General features: G+C 45.7%; 1 protein-coding gene across 8 annotated transcripts in view; it reads right to left on the bottom strand.

The window, feature by feature from the left end:
- The window catches only part of TTLL5 (tubulin tyrosine ligase like 5), a 1,306,640-nt gene that overhangs the window by 1,125,959 nt on the left and 165,429 nt on the right, over positions 1-15,252 (bottom strand). For all 8 annotated transcript variants that reach the window (XM_085626706.1, XM_085626705.1, XM_085626700.1 and 5 more), the window contains one exon: positions 6,434-6,612. In XM_085626706.1, the coding sequence (XP_085482832.1) occupies positions 6,434-6,510 (77 nt within the window). In that variant the 5' untranslated portion in view covers positions 6,511-6,612. The remainder of the gene's footprint in view (positions 1-6,433; positions 6,613-15,252) is intronic.

Consider the following 15,252-nt stretch of genomic DNA (forward strand, 5'->3'; position numbering starts at 1 on the left):
AGGGATCTCTGTCGTGACCTCCTCTGATGTTCCGGAGACGCAGATGGAGAGTGAGGGCGTCTGGAGGAGTGAGAAGAGGAATGCCTTGACGCTGATTCCGTCACCAAGACTACCGAACCTTCCTTAGATCTATGTAAAGGTGATCTCGACGTCGAGCGTATATCCCGCTGCGACGGAGGCCCTCTCGACGTCGAACGAGATCTTGTAGTCATTCGACCAGGTTCAGGGAGTGGTCTCGGCGTCGACTTCCTCGGCGTCTAATGCTTCAACGGTGAATGGCGCCTTGACGGTGGGTGAATACTTCCTCGTCTTGACGTCGAGCGATGTGGCCTCGACGGCGACGAAGGGCTGACTCTCCTCGACGCCGATCGTCGATGGGCTGACGACGGCGGAGGGCTGCTAGCTCTCGACGCCGAATGACGTCGGCGGAGGGCTTCTTGACTTCGACGTCGAACATCGTCGGGATGACGTCGGAGGTCTCGATCTCGACGCCAATCGCCGCCTGGTCTGCGACGGCGGAGAACTCTCTCTCCTTGACGTCGAACGTCGTTTATGTGACAGCGACGGAGGGATACCAGCTCTCGACACCGAACGTCCGATTGACGTCGACGGAGGTCTGCTGGCTCTCGACGCCGATCGCCGCCTGGTTGACGTCGGCGGAGGGCTTTGGCTCTTGGAAGCCAATCGACGCCTTGAAGCCGGCGGTGAACTGGAACTCCTCGACGCCGATCGTCACCGGGTTGACGACGGCGGAGGTTGACGGACTCTCGACGTCGATGACATACCTTCATGTCTGCGCTCTCTCGAAGGCGAGCCTGCCGTCGACGGTCTTTTCTTCGCTGCATGCCCCTCCGGTAGCTGTTTTCTCAGCGCCGAGCCCGACGCTGAGGGTCTAGAAGAGGATCTGGGCCTCTTGGAGCCTATTCTTACCGGAGACCTGCCTCTGGAAGCCCTCTCCGCCAATCCATAGAGACGAATCCTCTCTCTATCTTTTAAAGTTCTTTTAGAGAGGGTCTGGCAATGAGGACAAGCCTTTGGGACATGATCCTTAGGAAGGCAAAGAATACAGACCGAATGAGAGTCTGACCTGGCCTTCTTTTTACCACAAGAAGGGCAGGGATCAAAAAGGGATGGCATTTTGTGTGGTGAAAAATGCCAAAAATAATCAGAAAAAGACAACACCTTACTTGACTTGATGAAATACGTCGAAGTAAGTTAAAAATGTTCTGAAAAAGGTGGAAAATTTCTGAATAAAACCATAAAAGAGTGGAGCTGTGTAACCAGGGTCCTGACTGAAGGAGCCGGAAAGAACAACTGACCCAACTGTCACCCCTGAGGCATGATGGGAGGCTGGGGGTCATGGCTGCCTTAAAGGCACGGTGCCAGTTTCTTCTGTGTTGCTAAGAGTTAGCTTTCTAGCCTTTCTAGGCTGTGTCTTTCTACAATGCAGCCTGTGAGCTGTTAATGTTTTCAGTCCTATCTGAGGTCTTGGGCTAAATGCTAAGCATTAAACCAGTTTCAAGCATGCTTTACTGCTGTTTTCTTTCCTATTTTTTGTGATATATTGTCTATATTGCATAATTTATTTGTGGTATACAGGAGAGTTCTTACAGCATTATTCAGCTCTGGTTATGAAAGGCTGCATTTACTTTTATGTTATTTAATATATATATATATATGTATATGTGTGTTTATCACATATATGATTGTGTTTCCGGGGTCCCGCGCAAAGGCGGGAATATTCTAGTGCTTATGACTTTGATGAGGATCCCCTGGAAGAGAAGTTGTAGTTGTTGACGTTTCGGTATCTAAGCAATAAACATTCATGAGACCATCCTCAGGACTATATGTGTGTAAAAAGGACAATCTAGTGCCATAAAGCTCGTAGTATGGCCCACGGCCTGCCAGCGGCCCGGCAGACCTTCTTTGGTGGCCCGCGGACCTTGCAGTCAATGTACCGGTGTTTCACAAAGGAGGGCCAGTAAATACTAAGGAGCGCCGCTGGAGCATGCGCGATAGCAGCTTCACTATGTATGCTCAAGCTCCAGCAGCTCTCTTCAGTGTTTACTGAGAGCCTCTGTGATGTCACGCATGGCGGGAAGCAAAGGCCCTTCAAAAGTCAGCTGTTGCGCTTTCACAGCTGACTTTTCGAGGGGCCTTTCGGAAAGCTTCCTGCTGCCTTTGTTGCCGACATCTCTGCCCGAGAGCCTGCTTTTCTGACGCTGTCTGCAGCCTGCTCTCGCCTGCACTCTTTGACGCCATTGAGGACTGCAGCATGGGGCGTCCCTGGATCGGGCCAGCCTGCTTCCCTCCTCACCACATGCAGAGGGTTGTATGACAGAACAATGCAGGGAAATACTTTACATGCCTTAACCACGCATTTTTTCACCCCAAATTTTTTTACAACATGTATGTTTTTACAACGTATGACATTACCACGCATTGTTTATTATCTACTGGCGGTCGCCAGTAGATAGTTATAGTTAGGACCGTGTTTCCATAGGAAATCCGCAACATTCTATTTGGAATAACTTTGGCGCCGAATGATGAATCCTCGCGAAATTTTCAAAATAGGTGGGGCGCTCCGCTCCTACCCTGAAAGTCTCGGGAGGATTCGTCAAGCAGGGGCTGAGAAAAAAGGGGAGTCCCAAAACGCGTTTTTCCCATGCAATTTTCCATAGGGACCTTTATTCCAAGGTACAGCCCAAACGGCTGAACAGAATTACTTTAAATTTGGCAAAGAGGTAGTCCTCAGGTCAGGGATGTGCCTTTTGCATATCTGGAGTTAATCTGTTCAGTAGTTCCTGAGAAAATTGCAGTTAAAAGTACATACATATCTATAGCCGCGCACCGTGCGCGCACGGTGCGCGCACGGTGACGTGCGCGAGCGCAATTCTGATTGGTTGTTAGAGGTCAGTAAACATTTGAATCGGTCGAAATCAGGAAGTGTCGGCCGCCATTTTGTCTCTCGCAGTCTGAGGCAGTGAAAAACAAAGGTGGAGAACGTGAAAAGGGGGCAGGGTGGACAGTTCCTGACCCCCTAGCCTTTGTCAGGGGGTCACTGAAGGACCCCCAAGGATGAAAATCATTTTTTTTTTTCGAAAAAGCGCGGGGTGCGCGCACGGCACGCACAACGCATCATGGGCGCTCGGTGCGCAAAGCGCACCGAGCGCCCACAGCTTGAGCACGGTGCGCGCACGGTGAAGAACCTGAAAAAAAAATATATTAATAAATACATAACTTAGCATTTAAAAAACCGTACAAATTCACTTAAAAAACCATAGGTTTCACACACGTTATAGTTAGGAATTAGCATTTAAAAAACCTTGCAAATTCACTTAAAAAACAATCCTCTGCTGATGACGTCAGATATTACATCACTGATTACATATGTGTCTTTCTGAAAAATAAATATTTGTAATATATGTATAGCTAAAGATTAATGGAAGAAGACATGGGTAAATAGGTGTCTAAATACAGTGATGTAATATCAGACGTCATCAGCAGAGGATTGCGGTCGCGTGAGTTATAGTTGCCTGCACTAACTATAACGGGGGAATTTCATTGGTTTTTTACGAGGGAAATGTCCAGCTAACTATAACATGTGTGAAACCTATGGTTTTTTAAGTGAATATATATATATATATATATATATATATATATATATATATATATATATATATATATATATATATATATATATATATAAAACAATGTATTGTGGGGGGAGACCCCCACACCTCCCACTTACCTTTAATGCGTGGCAAAGGTATCTGCTGTAAAAACATACATGTTGTAAAAACATGAGTGCTTAAAAATGCGTGGTAAAGTCACAACGTGGTAAAAACCTTGTGAAGGCTGTTTTCCCCTACAGAGCAGCTTGATGCTCCATTCAAAGTAGGATCGCTGAGTGCTCTCTGCTTGCTTGTTCCTCTTTTTCCATAGATGTGTCCTTCCTTTCCTGCCGTTTTCTGAGTGCTTACTACCTGTTTTTCCTACCTTTTTCACTGCCTTCTCCTTCCTCACTGACACGTTTTCTGAGTGCTTTCTGCTTGTTTTTCCCTCCTTTTTCACTGCTTTTTCCATCCTTTCCCCTGTTTTCAGAGTGCTTTCTGCTTCTTTTTCCTCCCTTTTCACTGCTTTCTCCATCTCCCCACCTCCTCTGTTTTCGGAGTGCTTTCTCCTTGCATTTACCTTCTTTTTCACTGCTTTCTCCTTTCCCCCCATTTTCTTAGTGATTTCTCCTTGCTTTTCCCAATCAATGCGAAATAGAAAGTGATATGCCATGCTTTGGCTATATAACCCTTGCCCAGCTAACTAGAAACCGAATATCAAAGAGCTGAGACTTCGTAGCCTCGGAGAAAAAGCTAAAAATGTTCCCCCTTTTTTGAATGACCCTTTAGCTCGGTTTTCTTGGCATTCCTCCCAGCACTATAGAGGGCTCCTAGATGTGATGCACCTGCTACTGCGCGGAATGTCTGCACAGTGTTTACATGCATTGCCCTGAGGGCAGTGCTTTAAATGGGCCGGTACTCACCGGTACGGAGTACGGCACTTCTTATTTTTACCACCCTGAGTACCGACACTTCTCTACGGCCGTGGAGAGTACCGGTACTCATGGAGGGTAGGTGCATTGGCCTTTAGTGTTGGTAGCCTGTCTATTTGTTCAGCCAAATCACTTTTATAGCCCTGAGCTGTGCCCCCGCTGAACTATCAGCGTGGGCTCATTTGCATGATATCTCAGTGTTCGCCGTCATGCAGTGTTTGTTGCAAGGAATGGGGGCAGCCCAGTGACAGCACAATGAGAAAAGCCATCGGAGGTTAAAAGGGTGTTAGTCCCACCTGATTCTTTTGTGTGTGTGTGTCTACCTATGTGTGTCTGTTTGCCTGCTTGTGTGTGCGTGTTTATGTGAAATAAATGTAACAAAATAACGAAAGGTTAAAATACTGTTTGACTTTTATTTTTTATAAGGAATTAACCTGATTTGTTTATAGAAACACATTTCTAGTGTGTGCTGCAACTATTATATAAGTCAATAAACTTCGCATGTCTTGCATTTAGCCCCGCCCACTCACCACATGTAAATGAGTACCTGCACTATTTTTTTCCCCATTTAAAGCACTGCTGAGGGTTGGAGGAAGCTGTGGGGTACAGGTGGCATTCTCCAGCCAAAGAGATGACAAATGTTGATGCCTTGAAAGTAAGATTTATTTGTTCTAAAAAAAAAATGCCCGCACTTCAAAAAGAACACTTATCAATAGTCACACAAAAAATAAATCATACAGGAATGCATTATGTCTTTGAACCTAGCCATTCGGGCCTCTTCAATGGGTTGCTTGCTGAATTTTAGATAGATGCCATAACTATGGTCCCCAGAGGGGACAAAAAGCTGTTCCCTTTAGATTTCTTGGCAGATGGGACGGTGTAATGTCCCAGGGATCCCCTGTGAAGTACTAATATTGTTACAACTGTTTCCAAAGCGTGTATTGTGTATCTTTGGACAGAGGTTTGTTGGGAAGAGATTTCCTATACTATCAACACTGAGTAGTATAAAACAGTGCCATTTTCATTGAAATACACTTGTTTTTATTTACACCATGTTGGACACCCTGAAATATCCAGTGAGGATGGGGTTTAACAGCTTACTTGCTATTGTCTGATAATAAAAATGTATTATCAAAATGTCCTCTTTGTAACTTTGTAGTTACATCTGCATTTGAAATACAGCATTGTCTAGTAATGTTTTTGAACAGGTGGTGATTCTTTTTTTACTCTAGCCCTGCCCACACTAATTCTGCCCCCACCGACCCCGACCCCACCCGTGTATCGCTGTGGCAGTCGGCCACAAACCAGACTGTAATTTTGGCCCTCAAGGGAAAGTTTGTGACTACCCATGATCTAATGAATAGGGACTTCCGAACAGACAATACCTAGAAGTCCAAGGTGACGTACTTTAAATCTGTTGTCTAATTTCGTTTCATTTGCGTAGAGATACCGCATTTTTATGTATGGATTAAATGTATGGGCAGTCCACAGCTTCAGAAGGAATTAATGGCAAGAAACATACCACACAGCAGCTACGTCAGAGCCTACCATCTACAACTATACACAGAGTCATTCTGTAACATACTAAAGTGATTGTGCTTCTGGCAGTGTATTATGTGTATTGGTGGATAAGCACATTATTACCATCACTGTGTGATAAGCTTGGACACTTTTCCCTGATAAGACGTCACCTACTGATTGGTGTATTCTTAGGACAAAAGGCTGCAACATTGGGAGAGGTTGCAAGCAGCTAGAAGAATGAGAATTTGAGGCAGAACCCCTCATCGACAACACGGTGCTCTATTTAAAAAATAAAACTAAGCTACAGTTGAAATACGGTTTTCATTCTAATAAAGGCAGCCCAATTGTTTCATCTCATTCACTTACTCGGTTTTCTTTTCGTCTTCTTCCTCGCTTGAAGCAAGAGCAGATTCCTCCAGTTCCCGGGTCATGCCTGCAGGCATTGTTAGATGGATGGATCATAAAGTCAGCAAAAAATGGCCTGAGTACTGCAGGTCCAGTCCTTTCTCCAAAGCTGTATGAAGCGTCAGACTGCGAGGATAGACCTAATGCACAAAGGAGACATCAAATTTACAGACAAGAACATATTAAAGACTTTGTGTTGCAACCCATGCCTGATATGTGCATGGACAACAAGTGAATGCTCAACCATGAACAGATACACACTATAACCCTGAGAATCAGATGTGTCCCTGGGATACTGCATACAAAAATATACCCGGATAACCCTGCACATCCATCACCTACCTCATACAGAAACTCCTACAGTGATAATCATGAGTCCATGAAATATAACCAATAACACACGAAAAAGCACTGCCCAGAAACTCCTACAATGAAATGGTGGACTCAAGATACAAGGCTTAGTCAGAAATTATTTCACCCTGGCGAGAAAGACCATGGAGCACAGTCTTGCCTTGTGCATCCTAAATGAAGGCCCCGTGAATACAGAAGTAGTAAAACAAATTGTCTATACATAGAAAAGTGTTGGAAATGCAGTTTCACTTGGAAATTTCTGTCCCAGGATGAAGGCACCAATTTCCTCAGCATGTTCATCATTAACAGGGACTGGCCATAAAATTACTTATTTCAAACCAACTCATATGAAACAAAATTCATGACCGTTTGCTGCTTCATTGTATTTGAATATAAATATGTCCACCAAACTCCATGTGTTCAACTTCATTGTGTATTCATATTCTTTAGTCTCAATAACAATGTGCCATTCGCTTTATTGCACATAGCTAAATATACAGCACCTGAATATGTAGCCATTTTTTTCTTACTCGTGTTTTTTTTTTTTTTGTTGTTCATCATCTAACTTATTAACAATACTGATCAGTGTAATTGTGTAACTTTTTATTGTCTTTTCACATTTTTACTCAATTCCAGCCCTGTCAAAAATGCAACTAAGTGCAAATGAAGCTAAATTAGTATTCACTTTATTCTCATTGATAATTTTATACTTATTTTTACTTTTGTTAATCAACTTTTTTAAATAGCACAATAGTAAATGCATTGTCACACTGACCTAAATGCAAATAAATCAAAAAACATACTTTATTTCTATTTTTCAGTGATAAAGGATTCTGCCTCGACTAAAACTGATTAACATAAATAAGACGTTGTTTTATTAGTACTTTAGAATAACTACAAATAAAGTCAAACATGCATGTACATTGGCTTTGAAGAAGTAAAACAATTTGTCTCGCTGTCCCTTTTAATTCATCCCCTTTCAATGTTACATACTGTAGTCACCTTTTGTATTTCAGCAAAGCAGTGTCAGCTTCTGAATTACTCAACTAAATAACAGTTTTCTGTCCCTTTTTAAATAACAGAGTTTTTCCAGAGAGGGAACCCAACTCAACATTTTGAATCTTTTATTTCCAGTTTTAAGGAGGACAGCAATGTATTTATTTTCATTCAAGGGATTTCACTTTATACTCTAGATTTCCCCACTTCCCTTTCACCAGTCAGGTTTTTTTCAATACCAGACTTCATAATTAATCGATACATTGTTCATGTTGAATCCATTTCACTTGGTTTACTTTGAGGCACCAGAATAAGTTGTTCTGAGTAGGTTACAGATTCAATCGCCACCAAAAAAAGCCATTCCCAGACACTTCATCAGCAACACTGAATTTATCATAAAACAGTACCACTTGGGCATCTCTGTTCAGATGAAATCCTAAGAGGAAAGACCATCTTAAAAAAAACTCACAGTCGGACAGGAGACACAAGTAAAAACTGTTCTGCACAAATATCCATGCACCCTGACAGAGAAAGCGAAGGAGAATAGATAAACTTTTCTAGCAACAAATCCATTACTTTCAAAGATCTCAATCGTGTAGAGGATTCACTACCTCGTTCATTCAACAATTACCAGTAAGAGGGATACACTTTTCAACCATCAGATTTCTTGGATATGTAAAAGTTGCTGAAAACATTTAGCAACTATATTACACAGATACGTAAAAGGTATGGAAAAGTTAGCATCTTGCAAGTGGTCGGATTTAATGGTAAGAAGAATAGCTGCTGCTACTGCGGGTTCACAAACTTTGCCTTCAAGAGTCTGATGAGGTTGACTCAATTTTTTAGAAGGCCAGCTTCTAAATACAGACCCAACAGATCATTTAAATGTAGTTAACTTTATAAAGATGTGCTTTACTCCATTGATTTGTTAACTTCTTGGACATTCATTTAGTGACTTGTATTTTGTTTCCCCCAAGTAAATCAACCATGAAACCATATTTTTTTATTCCTGAACACTCTCCTATTCCCACAGTCTCTTGCATGTCTTCTAATTTCTGTTCACAGTTCACCAGAGTGCTGTGATGCAGCTTAAGAGTGACATGAGCCATACGCAACACGGCCACATGTCTTCTTCCTTTCTATTGAGTGTTTTTTGTGCTATTTTCCATCCTATATTAAATTAATTTTGAATAAAAGAGTGAAATAGGATATTGATTCTTCCTCTTATATAAATGTAAAGGGAGGATAGAAAGAGTAGTTTTCCCCCCTCACAGGTTGAGCTGCTGCATGGTTCACCTTAGCTTTAAGGTTAAAAAAATTAGATGCACATCTAAAACAATAATGAAATCGACATAAATTTTAAACAAAGTTGAACATGTTAATATATAGCTGCTAAGGTATGAAGGTCTATCGAGACAGCAGCGTTTAGTGCGGCTTGACGGATTGAGATTCACGGCGAAGGCAACAGGCTGCCTACCCGCAGATCAAAGAACAGCAACTATAGTTGTAATACGCAGAAGGGTAAACCCCCAGACGAATCTCCATACTGAATGTAGAGGCGAAAATAAAGCCTTGGTAATTAGACTGCAGGATATCCTGCCCTCGACCGTTCATTCTGATCAGTCGGGCTTTATGCCAAACAGGAGTACCCTTCTAAACCTCCGATGACTCTACGGAGTGCTTCACCTAACAGAATTATACCAGGAGGAACAAGCTGTCTCAATGGCTCTAAACGTGGTGCTGTCAAATGTCATTACATGTTTGCGGTGCTACAGAGGCTGGGGTTTGGCCCAAAGTTCTGCGCTTGGGTCGGGCTACTCTACCAAGCCCCCATGGCCATGGTCCGAGTTAATGGAGCAATATCACATAGCTTCGCGCTCCGAAGGGGTACTTGTCAAGGGTGCCCATTATCCCCCATGATGTTTGCACTTGCACTAGAGCCACTAGCAGCATGAATCCGTTAGGATCCCTTGATCTGGGGGGGCTGGGCGCCAGGGGGATGGGAGGAGAGGATCATCCTTTATGCAGATGATGCACTCCTGTATGTCACACGTCCCCAATACTCAATCGACAGGATCATGCAGGTGTTTCATATCTTTGGGGACCACTCAGACTACACAACTAACTGGTCTAAGTCGGTGATATACCTGCTATCTGGAGCGGCTCCCCGCTTACCCCGGCACTGACAGGCTCCAGTGTGGCCCAAGAAGTTTCAGTACTTAGGAACGTACAACACACCCACAAGTTTCTTCGGAAAAACATTGAGCCACAATTACAAAGACTCAAAGGGGATGTGACACATTTGGGAAACATGCCGCTAATGCTAATGAGCACAGCAGCCCAATACAAAATAATGAGCCCACCAAGACTACTTTATATTATGCAATTACACCCTATAGGATCCTGCCGGCTGTGTTTTAAAGCATAGACCAAGAGATTAGTAGACTGCTGTGGAAGGGGAGAGTCCCTAGAATATCACTGGCTTAGCTGCAGCAGGGGACATATGACAGGGGACTGTCAATTCCTGACATACTGAAGTATTACCGGGCCTCTCAACTCCTGGTCATTAATGAGTGGGTGTTTGTTAATCACCAGGTTCCAGCATATAGAGTAGACCGATCGTCCCTGGGCAGGGGTGGATATGACCAACTCCTCAATAGAACAAAAGCAACAAAGGTGCAGGACGCAACATACACAGACAGTACTTGAGGTATGGAAAGAAGCCACAAGGTTTCTGGGCTGGAGGGGGAAACTTACCGGGCTGATACCACTTTGGTGCAGTGATCTGCAGTCAGAGGTGAGACGTCTGAAGGGTTTCGCAAAATGGCAGCTCTTAGGCATTGAGCATCTGGGAGATGTCCGAAGGAATCAAGCCTATATAAGATTTGAAGACCCCAGTGGGGAATACAATCAAGCGGAGTATGAGCGCTTCCGACATTTACAAATGGGTCATGCCCTGCGCTGCCATTTACTGGAAGGCAAACAGATACTAGAGTCCTCACCCCTGGAGGAACAGATACTAACCGAGGCATTCGTGGAAAATGGAGTGTCAAATGTGAGAATTTGGTCTGGTATATGCTGTCCACTAGTTATAGTGGGCACCTTGTACCAGTCCAAACAACCCTTATTGATGAATAGGTTTAAAGACAACCTTTATTGAAAGATATCCTAGTGGTATCTATTGAGAGCAGCCTTCAGGCTAAGTCTTGAAGGAGTGTAAAGCAGCTTGGTTTACCAGATTATAACCTCTTGAATCACTAATGAAAGGAGAACCACACAAGGTATATATAAAATATATGTATTTATTTCTAAACACTCACTACTAATCTCTTTATGAGATTAGAGTCCAAGATACACAATAATACAGTTCTAAAACAACAGTAAATAGCACAATGGGGGACCAGACCATATACTAAGAAAGTGGTATAAGAACCATGATTTGACTAGACACAGTGCCTAGAGCACGTAGAATCGTGGGGACCCCAAGGAACCACCCAAGGTAGTGACACAGGAGACCCACGGGGGAGGCGTGCAGTGTGAGAACACAGGCGCGAGCCCTGTACTATTCTATGGGAAAGTCGCGGGTGGAATTTTAGAAGTTCAGGACACTTAGGAGAGGACTTTGAGCAAACCCCTTTAGACTTAGGGGGTTCTAGGGCTAGCACCCACGGGAGCACCGGAGTACTCGAGTTACCTCACCCAGGGAAGCCAGGTGCATAGGTGTCAAATGGTGTCGGGAATCGTCGTTGATTTCAATGGCGATCTGCTGCAAAGTGCTGCTGCCAGGAAGAAGAAAAGTGTTCGGTGTGATCCAAGTCTGGATCGAAGATCAGAAGAACCTGAAAGCAGATGGGACAGAGTCTGGGTCACTTGCCAGTGACCAGGGGCACGATAGACGAATGCCCACCGATGCCGTGTGTTTCAGGTGCAAAGAGGTGAAGCTTGACTCTGCAGCCACGCACTGGCGTAACGAACCTTGAGGGGGCCTCCCTGCCAGGCACGTGGAGGGGCCCCTCCGGGCTCAATAAGGAGCTCTGCAGCCAGAGTGCTGTGCTAAGGGTGCCCCTGGAGCTTGGGGTCCCCAGCACCGCAGGGGCTGCGGGGGCCTGTGTTAAGTCACTGCAGCCACGAGGACCAGGAGGCGTCGACGACGACCAGGAGCTGCATTCGAGCTGTCCCACGAAGGATGTCGATTGCTGCAGTGCCGGTGCTTGGACTGAACCCAACAAGCCTTGGCAACAGCAACCCACACAGGAAGAGAAAAGATGCTTTGGTGCCGACCAGCATGGTCCTGGGGACTCCCCCAAGCGATGGAGAGTGAGGGCACGTCTGGAGCAACCAGGTAAGCTCAATTAAAGTTAGAGTTGCCTTAGCAGGGACCCACCAGTCGACAGACCAGGGATGGCGGAGGGACCACAAGAGGAATCACACAATACCAGCCCACAGGTCACTCGGTGAGTGTAGGCCAGTAATCTTCAGTGGAGACACTGCTCGGGATGTGGACTACAAGTAGCCCAAAGCACAGCCTCAAGGATCGACGAGAAGCATATGCACTTGCCAATGTGCATGGTGTCCAGGGGTTCCGGTTCCACTGTCCCCACGAAGGCTACGGGTCTCAGCTTTGCTGGGAGCTCAGGTCGGCCTCTGGGAAGTCTGTGAACCCACCTCCTGTGTTGCAAATGCTTCGGAGTCCGGCGGAACCTTCGGTGATACAAACCGATCAGATGCGTCTTAGGTGGTTGCCTTGCAGAGGAGTAACTCCTTTACTCCAAGGGAGATTCTTCAGTCATCTAGCGCCTTGTAGATCGTCGAAGTTCCAGGATTATGTATCAGAGTTTCGTCCAGGTGTAATCTAAAGTCCCGTAGCTAGGGGTTCCTATCTTATACCCAAGGAAGGGGTGGGACAAACTCTAGGGACCCACCTATGGGAGGGTCAGGAAAGAGGGGTGGCCACACCCATTTCCTTTGTCCAGTTTCGCGCCAGAGCAAGAGCTGGTAGCCCCTTCAACCAGTTTGAGCTGGACTATGCACAGGGACACCAAATGTGCCCCCAGGGCAGACTTCAAAGCACTGTTGGAGTGCACCCACCCAGCCCCAATACACTAAAGCCTGTCTGGTAGGTGGTGACACCTTCCTGTGACAGGAAACCTATTGTCCAGGCCTCCCCTGCTGGAGTTTCACCCAGCAGCAGGAGGGCAGACTCGTGTCTGTGGCTGGCAGCATCCATTTTGTGATGCCAGGGCTCTTTTAGCTGGTACCGGGTATACCGGTGCTGTCATGTCTCTCCCTCTAGAAGGGTGGGATCATACTCCCACACTGGTTACTGGTGTGGGGGTATGATTCCAAGGTGTTTGACACCAAACAAAACATGTTTCCATGCAGCCACTCCAAAGTTAGCATTTGCAGCGAGGTTATAATGCACTTAAGAATATATGGTTTGGCTGCATCACAAACAACCCCGGAATAAAGGTTCCAAAAGCTGCAGAGGGGCTATGCTCATGCATGGGCACCCTCGCACATGAAACCCAGCACCCTGCCTTTAGGATTGTTAAGGCCTGCCATAGGGGTGACTGATAGGTTTACATGTGCAGTGCTATAGAGAGATATATATACGTAACCTATATCTCAGTAAGGGGTGCATACACCACCTTACCCAGGCTGCAGTAGCAGACCTGTGGCGTCATTTTCGAAGGCTTCCCAGGGGTGACACAATACATGCTGCAGCCCCTGGTAGGCCTCTGGGGTACCCATGCTCTGGATACATAGTATACCATATACTAGGGACTTATAAGGGTACCCCAGAATCCAATCTGGAGTGTACCTAAAGTACTGGTAATCAATTTAGAGAGGAAGCAGCTAGGCTGGGGTCCTGGTTAGCAGGGCTCCAGCCAGACTAAAGTCGAAAAACAGTGAAACATCAGCAGTAAGTGGGGGTAACTATATATAAGAAGCAGATCCTACTCACCTACACAACCCCCTCCCCCCCAAACTAAGGACATTAAACTAATTTTGACCAGTTGAGTCTTCATGTTCTAAGTGGAAATATCTGGAGAGTCCATCTGCATTGGTATGGTTACTCCCAGGTCTATGTTCCACTGTATAGTCCATCCTCTCTAGGGAAATGGACCACCTCAAAAGTTTAGGGTTTTCACCCTTCATCTGTTTTAGCCACAAGAGGGGCTTATGGTCTGGCTGAACAATGAAGTGAGTGCCAAACAAGTATGGCCTCAACCTCTTCAGAGCCCAAACCACAGCAAAGGCCTCCCTCTCAATAGCTGACCAATGTTTCTCTTTGGGTGTCAGCCTTCTGCTAATAAAAGCTACTGGCTGATCCTGACCTTCATCATTCAATTGTGATAACACAGCCCCCAACCCCCAATTCAGATACATCTCTTTGAACAATTAATTATTTGGAGTAGTTAGGACTTTGCAAAAACACGTGTCCAGGGATGGCTAACGCAACACATACTGTTCTTTATACATCGTGGCATAGGCGTACTCACCGTCGCCACTACATTTACCACAGTTCCTTGGGGCAACTTGCTGGTGTGACGAGCAGTGTGCGACCTACCTTTGCACAATTTATTACGGCTCCCTTGAGCCAACGGGCTGACGAGCCTTGGATCTTCACCTGCGCGCCATGAGAGGTACTTGACCTGTTTTAATTACATTTTGGCAGTCCACGCGGCACCCCTTACACTGACCTGCTCCCTGCTGACGAGAGGCAACTACCTCGAAACACGTGTCCAGGGATGGCTAACGCAACACATACTGTTCTTTATACATCGTGGCATAGGCGTACTCGCCGTCGCCACTACATTTACCACAGTTCCTTGGGGCAACTTGCTGGTGTGACGAGCAGTGTGCGACCTACCTTTGCACAATTTATTACGGCTCCCTTGAGCCAACGGGCTGACGAGCCTTGGATCTTCACCTGCGCGCCATGAGAGGTACTTGACCTGTTTTAATTACATTTTGGCAGTCCACGCGGCACCCCTTACACTGACCTGCTCCCTGCTGACGAGAGGCAACCTCCTCGAAACACGTGTCCAGGGATGGCTAACGCAACACATACTGTTCTTTATACATCGTGGCATAGGCGTACTCGCCGTCGCCACTACATTTGCCACAGTTCCTTGGGGCAACTTGCTGGTGTGACGAGCAGTGTGCGACCTACCTTTGCACAGTTTATTACGGCTCCCTTGAGCCAACGGGCTGACGAGCCTTGGATCTTCACCTGCGCGCCATGAGAGGTACTTGACCTGTTTTAATTACATTTTGGCAGTCCACGTGGCACCCCTTACACTGACCTGCTCCCTGCTGACGAGAGGCAACTACCTCGAAACACGTGTCCAGGGATGGCTAACGCAACACATACTGTTCTTTATACATCGTGGCATAGGCGTACTCGCCGTCGCCACTACATTTACCAC

Source organism: Triturus cristatus, chromosome 9 (genome assembly GCF_964204655.1).
Source record: "Triturus cristatus chromosome 9, aTriCri1.1, whole genome shotgun sequence".
Lineage (NCBI taxonomy): Eukaryota > Metazoa > Chordata > Amphibia > Caudata > Salamandridae > Triturus > Triturus cristatus.